The sequence below is a fragment of the Centroberyx affinis genome, unplaced genomic scaffold (genome assembly GCF_046629955.1).
Source record: "Centroberyx affinis isolate AG114_WGS23_722 - 3 ecotype Tasmania unplaced genomic scaffold, CSIRO-AGI_Caff_v1 ptg010407l_1, whole genome shotgun sequence".
Taxonomy (NCBI): domain Eukaryota; kingdom Metazoa; phylum Chordata; class Actinopteri; order Beryciformes; family Berycidae; genus Centroberyx; species Centroberyx affinis.
In genome coordinates, this window is record NW_027284821.1 from 1,125 (window position 1) to 10,045 (window position 8,921).

Below are 8,921 nucleotides of genomic sequence, written 5' to 3' on the forward strand. Positions count from 1 at the left end.
ACACACACACACTCTTTATGCACACACACAGACACAAAGGACGGAGGTACATGTGGATGAGTGTGAGCGTCATTCCGGAAAGTCCCGATGCGTAAACCCAAAGCTGAAACATCTCCATCTAAGTCCTTTCCGTTTTGGCGGTGGGTACTCTAGCGAGAAAAAGGGTATAAATATGAATTACAGTTCTCTACCGAGACCCAAGAAAAAGCGTGATATGGGAGCGCGTGTAGCGAGTATGTCTGCGTTTCTCGAGGGAGGTCACCAAATATGACAGGAAGACATCCGAGGGCGGAGGGTGGAGAGTCGAGCGGGGACATCGTTCGGTCCGTACAACGAAGTAAACATTGACAGAAACAAAAACAGTTCTTTGCTTCCTAGTTTTTGTTTTTTTTTCTCCACAGGTTTCGCACGCCTGCAAAATGTCCCTCGCTTCCCCCCGCCCCCCTCCCCCCTCCTCTTCTGGGACAGCAGGCGTGCCAAATCAAGAGCGAGGCTGGGGGGGGGTGAGGGAAGGGAGAAAGGGGGCGGGGCGACAAAATGGGAGAGCGTTTGGCCCCTCCCCCCTGCAAGGGGGAGGAATGAGGAAATCAATGATTCGTTTATCCAGTGGTTTTATCCTCTCGAAGCTCTCTCCATAAATCCGTGGTGGATGTGATTCAATGTTCCCTTTTTAAACCCCCAAACTAATGATTTTTTAAAGATTTTATATCCCTGCAACGTCAGTGCTGCCTGGTGGAGATACGTTCAGTATCGCTCCACTGAGAGATGTAGTTCATCAGTACCGTTCTGCCCCCCCCCCCCCAATCAGTGCTGAGGTCTCACTCGGGCCCCTACTGGCTAATTCGTTCATCTCGCCCCGCGGAGCTCCTAGCCCTCGCTCAGCCCGGGCGATCAGATGTAGGGGTTCTCCAGGAGGTAGCGGTACCTGTCGTAATGCTCCAGCATGTACTTGGGGGCGTACATGTGCTCTTTGGGGTCCGTGGGGGGGTACTCCTGGAGGGAGCCGTCGAACCAGCCCCCCGTCCGGATCAGGTCGCGGATGTAGTTGAGGTCGCGCTTGTCCTCGTAGTCGCCCCAGCGCGGGAAGTCTCCGTTCTGCGCCGACACCAGCTTGAAGTAGATCCCCTCGGGCGTGAAGCACCAGGAGCAGTGCCAGCCGGCGAAGTGGAAGGGGCTGCCCACCGACCACTGCACCAGGATGTGGCCCGTGTCGTTCTCGTACTTGCGGAAGCCCGGCATGGTGTAGTACTCGCGGCGGCGGAGGCGGATGCCGTCGCCGTCGTAGACGTCGCGCAGCATCCCCACCGTGCAGCCCGACACCACCTCCAGAGAGCCGAGCTGCTTCCAGAAGAATCCATACAGTGACTGGATCGAGAGAGGAGGGGAACGCAGAATTATTAATGGATAATACATAATAGATAAAACCTTAATGACTGGAGTGAGAGGGGAGAAAGTTGCGCGAGTATTACAGAAAGAGAAGAGAGTTCAGTTAAAGGAATAGTTCACCCAAAAATGAAAATGCTGTCATCGTCTGCTCGCCCTCATGCCAAATGAAACACAGGTGAAATTTGTTAGTCCATATAACACACAGGGAGGCTGCCAGCACAACTTGGAAGCAGCCTTCTCCAAAACAACTGAAGTCAATGGGGACCTGTTCTTTAGAGCTCCAAAAAAAAAAAAACAGCCAAACTACAATGTGAATAGAAAGACCTATTGTTGCAAATCAATCAGCTGTAGTTAAGATTTGCACTAAATTATGGTGTAAATATACTGTAGGTCTTTTTGGAACTCTGAAGAACTGGTACCCACTGACTTCAGTTGTTTTTTGGAGAAGGCTGCTATGGAGTTGTGCTGGCAGCCTCCCTGTGTGTTATATGGACAAACTTCACCTGTGTTTCAACTGGCATGAGGGTGAGAAGATCATGACAGTTTTAAATTTTTGGGTGAACTCTTCCTTTAACTGCATCTTACACACCCATCTGCCGTCTTCCCGTCAAAGCTTTGGCAGAAACCATGTTAGTATTCACACAGACACATCCACACACATGAGCTCCCGTGTCCCTGCTACCTTGCGCATGTGGATGGCGAAGGGTTCAGTCCAGCCGTCGAACAGCTTGAGGAAGAGGAGGCCCTCGCGCGCCGGGATTTCGTCGGCATCGTTGATGACGAAGACGTCGTCCGTCCTGGCGCCCACCACCCTGGACATGCCGTTGCGCGTCAGGAAGGTGCGCAGGTAGTCGTCGGCGATCCAGCCGTCCTGCCGCCCGCCCTCCGGGAAGTGGTCCAGGAACACGTAGAGGATCTTGTGGCGTATGTAGTCGTACGTACCGTTGAGGAGGAGACGCAGGAAACTGGGGAAGGGAGATTACAAACATTACAAATGCCATTTAGTGGATTCTTTTTTTATCTAAAACACCTTAAAAGTGTCATGAGTTCATGCTTTTTTTAAGATTTTGTGGAATCCGTGGTCCCAGTAGGAATCAAACCCCAAACCCTGGCAGTGTTAGTGCAATAGAGAGCCTAAGTCCCTCCCCTTGTGACCTTATTTCGGAAAAAATATGTACGGGAGTCAACAGCGAGAGACAAATAATTGTTTGATCCCGTTTGAATTGTGCCATGAATTACACATATGATTTTTTGTCAATTTAAAAGATAATTTTGCAAGTCAAGAAAGTCGCAGTTTGTCGTAAAACAGTAAAGTAACGTTTAGTTTTCAGTAAACCAATATACGTCACCGACACCAACATGGAACCAAACATAGGAAACACACAGGCGTCGCGTTAACGTTAGCCCCCACTGTACTAAAACTATCCTAAACCAGTTTAAATCCGTTCTTACTGTCTACCTTCCAGGTTGTGTATAATAATCTGAGAGGGACTTGGCTTCAGCGGCTCTGGGCAGCTTGTGGAGATAGAAAGTTATGACGTCACTTACCCCACTTTTGGGTGTGTAGTCTTTCTAATCACGTATTTTCACAGTCTTATACTTCAACAGTTTTACAACAAACTTTCTTTGACTTTCTTTCTTTCTTTCTCTGCGACTTTCTTGACTTGCAAAATTATCATTTAAATTGACAAAACATCATATGTGTAATTCATGGCACAATTCAAACGGGATCAAACAATTATTTGTCTCTTGCCGTTGACTACCGTACATATTTTTTTCCGAAATAAGGTCCCATGGTGGACAGCGGAAGGGGAGGGACTTGAAACAGGGAGAGAGCTATAGTCTATTCTCAGGTTACATGATTTATCATTTAGATAAAGAAAGTGAGTTCTGTTCCAAAATGAGACATCTTACATTAAAAAGAAAAAAAGTGACACCTACTCTTACGAAACAACTAATAGCACCGAATTTAGACAGATTGATATTGTTAAAAATAGTGGGGAACAAAAGTGCTCGGTTGACAAAATGATGACACAGAAAAGCCATTGCACATACACCACACTGACTGGGAGAATAACTCAATTAACCTGGTGACATGCATAGCAAAAGAGATTGTTCCCCAAATGTAGCCGTTTTCATGCAGTGTCACAAACCATGATTGAATATGCCAGTCTCCCCCTCCAAGGCTACACGCAGAGTCAATCATCTCCCTCTTGTCATAATCTGCTGTAAAATTGCTCCCAAGGCATTTAATGTTGTTGCCAAAGTAACTTCAACGTAATTGTTATTCAGCGGTGATACTCAAGAAGCGTGAAGGTTGGATGTAAACAAAGATTGTGAGCTGTAAACGGTAACCGCTCAACACGCCGCGCAAGTGTCACTACTTGGCAAAAACTTGTGATTGTCATGCTTACACAAATTTTGAACGTGATTAAGTTTCAGTCTCTAATTAATAACGAACACTGCACTGCTGAATATCTTATAAAATGAAGCACAAATACCCCAATATACAGTGTGAGCTTAATTAAAATGCTTGTAACTAAGTGGATTAAGGTGGTGATATGACCCAGGTTTTAGCTGGACTATTCTCATAACTGCATTGAGATCAGAGTCCTTACCCTACTCTCAGTCTCTGTTTTTTTCCAAATTTTATTTATCCAGCAGAGGTTTGCTGAGCATGTGCTACCCTGCCTCACATTCACATAGTAACACACACATTCACACCTGGGAGCTGTCAGGTACAAACATACTCTTCTGCTGATGGCCACTGGTGGCTCAGATGAAGAACGTGTGCCTTGCTCAACGACACCTTGATCTTAAGGGAACCTCATATATAACCCCTGCGCATGCACATACACACACAAATACCAGTCCAGACTCCTGTGTCTCACCTCAGAGGCCTTTTTTCTCCATAGGCGGTGAAGTTGGACTCACAAACCAGGAACAGATCCACGGCCTGGGCCAGCTCGTGGAAACGTACGTGCAGCAGGTCAAACTCATGGTTGACGTTGATGGCATTGATTACCCTCCGCGGCGTCTCCCTGGGCGTCAGCCGCTCCTTGGTGGGCAGATTGGAGTGGTACACCATGGTGGGAACCCCGCAGTAAGGTCCGTGCCACCCCGGCCGACACACACACTTGACCAGCCGCTTCCCGCCCCTGGCCCTGGGCTTGGCTTTGGGAAGGACGGAGGGCTGCTGCTGGACCTCCAGAGGTTTGCGCTGCCCGGGGGCCCCGGCCCGGGATCCTGCCCCAGCTCCAGTGGCCACCGGGCCCCCTGCCTTCCCAGAGTCCTCCCTTGGCGTAGCCACCTCCGTCCCCTGCCTGAAGCAGAGGGCTCCAGCTTTGGTTCGGACAAAGTAAGATGTTTTGTCGTCCTGAAGCTGGTGAGTGCGTGTGTGGACGTCTCCCATGGATTCTAAGGGGTCCGGGGACGGACCCTTGAGCAACACCACCCGGTGCTCCTTCCCCGCCTGGCCATTCTCTTCTGGGAGATCAGGCCTGGCAGGCTGGGCTGGGTGGCTGGGGTGCCACGGCTTCAAGTGGTCGTCACCTCTCTCCTGAAAAGGGAGGAAAGGGGTTCAGAAAACTTCCATTTGACAGAAAAATACCTTGTATCCTTAGATTTCCTTGCTCCTTGTCACTCTCAATGATTAACTCCATTCAACTTTGGCTGATTGAACAAAGAACACTGGCTCTTCAGCGTTTCTCCGAAATCACACATTAACCTATTTCTTAATGTCTTCTAAAGGTTAATATGCAACCAAGGATGAATGTAATCACGTAACATAAGGTTAATATGAAGCTGCCTTATCTTATAACCACTGGCTAAAAACTGTAAAAAAGGTACAAGTTGCACCGAGTGGAGTTTGAAGTATCAGCTCATAATACACAATCAAAAACATCAGTTAGCTTTTTGTATTGACACACTAGATGTGAGAGATGCAATAAATATGGCCTGTAGTCTTTGCTGTATTCTTTATCTTTGGCTATAATCTTTGACAACTGGCAAACTGGTTTCCCACTTGGGGGCTTGAGAGTTGACTGGAGCCTGTATTGCCTCTTTAATCATAATGAAGAATGTACGACCATGTGACCCCCTTGACGATTGATTACAAAGCTGTATTCATATTCTTCGAGGCTCTGTTCATGAAAATGAATGTGGGAACTTACTGAATGTTTTAGTTTATTTGCACAGTCATAAAACAGAGTAATGGAAAAGCACAGTGATAAAATATGATGATAGCCGGGAGATAAGAAAGAAGAGATGCAATCAATAATATCTGAAGCCAAGATAAAAAAAAAAAACCCAAAAACCTCAAGGGGCTTATAAAAACATCTCACTTTAAAAAAGGAGAATAACAGTGTCATTTACGGTAAATTTTCTAGTTTACGCTTCCCCCAATCATTTTGCAATGCATGCTATTTTTAACATTTACTCATTTTTAGTAGTTTTTAAAATACACACTTTTTGGTGTCAAACATAGCTTGATATTAACTGTTGTCCTGGCCAACAAAGATGCCCCAAATAAGAAGAGCAGAACGGAACGTAATGACAAAGAATGTCAGCGATTGGTCAAAGGTTTTGTCTACATCATATGTTTACATCATGACACGCACAATCCTCTGTCCAATCAAAGAGCCTAAAATATTCTTCGGTCCAATGAGAGGCCTCTGAATGTGCGCACTGCTATGAAAACACTCAACTCGAGCTCAATAAAATAACAAATAAAACAGAGAAAAAACGAAATTAAGGCTTCATGTTTATTGTGATGGATTCTCTCGCTCCGTGGAAGTCGTTTTTCATACTGTACAATAATGAAAGGCAGCAAAAGGCTTCTTCTGAATGGATGAAAACAAGCTGTGATATCGGTACTATGCTGACTGTATGCAGACACCACCAGGAAAAATGTAAAGGAGAGGGGCAACATAGACAACAGGCAAAAACTAAAAAAAGAACGACACTAGTAGTATTATCCTTTAAAACAACAAAATTCAAGATGACAACTGCACTGGATAACACTGGCAACGGAAACCATATTGTGGAGAATGGAAGAACAACAACAAGATCCACAGAAATGACAAGAGAAATAAAAAATCAATTAAAATATCCCGAATGAAGGAAGAGAATTCATGGGGGATGTGAGTGTGGTAATGAGTTGCAGGGTAAGTGTGTATGCAAGGCCTTGTCTTCCATATCATCTAATTAATGTGGCTGGGAGTCCAACTTCCATCTTCCCATTAGCAAAATGTTGAAACTGATGGTGAAACTGTTGGTTGTGATCTCTGATACCAATTTTGCTGTGGCCGGATATTGTTTGATATTATTTTGCATTTTTTGAACGCTCACGCCAGTACCTGTCTCTGTCTCTATGGCAACAGGACAAACATATCGGTGTGTTCCATTATATGAAAAGTCTCTTTTTCGTAATATATTTTGTGACATTTTAATGATATTTTAGGTTATAAATATCGTGTGAATTTCAATTCCTTTCTGGTTGTTCTGCCATATTTGTCTTCATTTTATTCACCTGGCTTTTATTGGGAACCGTCTTTGTTTGTCTTTATCTATTCACATACACACACACACACACACACAACACTCCCCAGCTATTGTTAGAGATCTAGCCATTATCTGAGGCCCGGCCTTTATGGAAACTTTTATAATAATAGGAGCTTGTCCTAGTTCAATAGCCCAAGGGATAGTTCCATCAGATCCTGTGTATTGCTAAATACCTGTTGCTTGCATACACAGGGTCACAGCATAATTCAACATAAGTCCCATTTCAAATACACACCCATATGGGCAAATGGCGTTGGACAAAGACACATGCTGCTCTCACCTCATCTGGAGTGTCTCCCCGCTTGTTCTCCTCTGGTTTCTCCCAGGGATGAGGCGGCGCCGGCTCCTCCCTCAGCCTCATCTCTAGCCCCGCCCTGCCGACAATTCCTGCGCCTCCTACCGCGCCCCCACCGATCCCCATCACGCCTCCTCCTCCTCCTCCTCCTCCTCCTCCTCCTCCCACAACACCCGCCGCCCCTCTGGGTTTGATGTCGGACGGGCGTAGCCCCGGTAGGGGAGGGGCCTCTTCGGGGGAGGCGGGGCTAAGCGGGGTGCCGGCCACGCCCCTCTCCCTCCAGAAGAAGCCGGTGACCATGATGAAGGACTTGATGTTGGGGTAAGGGGCGGAGAGCTCGCGCAGCAGGGAGACGTAGTGGAGGGCCTTGTAGTAGTGGAGGAAGGAGATGACGCACAGGCCCACCGTGCACAGCAAGAACACCCTGTGCCGTCGCATTTTCATCCTGCAGGAGGAGGAGCGAGGAGGAGGAGAGGGACAGAAAGGAGGGAGGGGGAGGGTGGGGATGGAGAGAAACAGAAATGTCAGTGCAACTAATAACAGACACTTTTCTAGGGCTACGATGAATGCTCAATAAATTCAAAATCTTTTTTTTTTTTTTTTATCAAAAAAATAAGTCCATTTTCAAGTAATCTTTATATTCTGATTCGCCACTAATTGCCTCCATGGGGGACTTCCACAATTAACTTCAAGAGTAAGAAGAATCGCCTCCATGGAGACCAGCATATAAGTAAACGGTAACCCAATTAATAACAGTATGATGGTAACCTGATAATGGTAGTGCTGTGTTTGTGTGTGTGTGTGTGGGGGTGGGGAGGGGGGAGGCTATTAAGATTTCAACAGATTTTTTTTTTACAATGAATTTAGTTAGACTGAAATGTTGACAGATTGTGTTATTTATTAGAGATTATTTGAATATTCAATTAACAATAGTCGACACTTGCAGGCATATGCTTTGTATTTTTCCCGAAAAGTTTCAGTTAGTTGATGAAACACTGAGTCTTGTAACTGGACTCTTCAATAGACTGAAAATGTATTTTGAAGCATAATCAAACTCCCTACGCCTCTCTACGGCAGTGTTAATGCAACGCTCTGCCCAACGAGCTATCCATTATCTATTGATGATTTATGATGTTGATCATATTTGATGCATTTCCCTTCTATATTCTCATTCAAACTCTGCACAGAGAAGACAAAGAATTGAAGCAACTGTGGAGAATGGAGGGGAAAGAGCAAAGTCTATCGCAGCACGATTGAAGAGAAGCGTGGAGAGAACAGAAAAATCAAGACTTTGGTATTCTATGACATTTCATTATTCATACTGACTTTCCGCTTCTCCTGGAGGACTGGAGCTAAATGTGCATGAGATGAGAGGCAGGGGGAGAGCGAGGAAGGAGGAGAGAGAGAGAAGGCAGCCAGGGAGAGAGAGGAGAAAGAGGGAAGAGAGAAAAGAGAAGACAAGAGAAAGATAAAAACGTAATTGTGATTCCCCATTCTGGGATTACCATAATCTTCAATAATACGAGGCGACGTTGACCAACCACAAATCGTCCCAATCTAATCCTGTTTGTCCCCAATTGGCTGATCCATTTCCCCTGTGGCCAACCGGCAATCTCCTCTATTAAGTTATTAAAAAAGAGACGTGACAAAATTGAATAAAATGGATAATGCAAATGAA

The 8,921-nt window shown here is 45.8% G+C and overlaps 1 protein-coding gene across 4 annotated transcripts; it reads right to left on the reverse strand.

Annotated features, from left to right (window-relative positions):
• Window positions 1–492: 492 nt before the first annotated feature.
• On the reverse strand, window positions 493–7,687 carry LOC139640750 (beta-1,4-mannosyl-glycoprotein 4-beta-N-acetylglucosaminyltransferase-like). 4 transcript variants are annotated; one of them, XM_071514929.1, is made up of 5 exons: window positions 7,417–7,687; window positions 7,229–7,341; window positions 4,278–4,945; window positions 2,069–2,351; window positions 493–1,365 (listed from the first exon to the last, which is right to left on the reverse strand). In XM_071514929.1, the coding sequence occupies exons 1-5, from the start codon at window positions 7,685–7,687 to the stop codon at window positions 892–894; spliced, it is 1,809 nt and encodes a 602-aa protein (XP_071371030.1). In that variant the 3' UTR covers window positions 493–891. The 4 variants fall into 4 exon arrangements, with proteins under 4 accessions (XP_071371030.1, XP_071371029.1, XP_071371027.1 ...); XM_071514928.1 differs by having other exon boundaries at window positions 7,229–7,374; XM_071514926.1 differs by having other exon boundaries at window positions 7,229–7,687.
• Window positions 7,688–8,921: the final 1,234 nt, after the last annotated feature.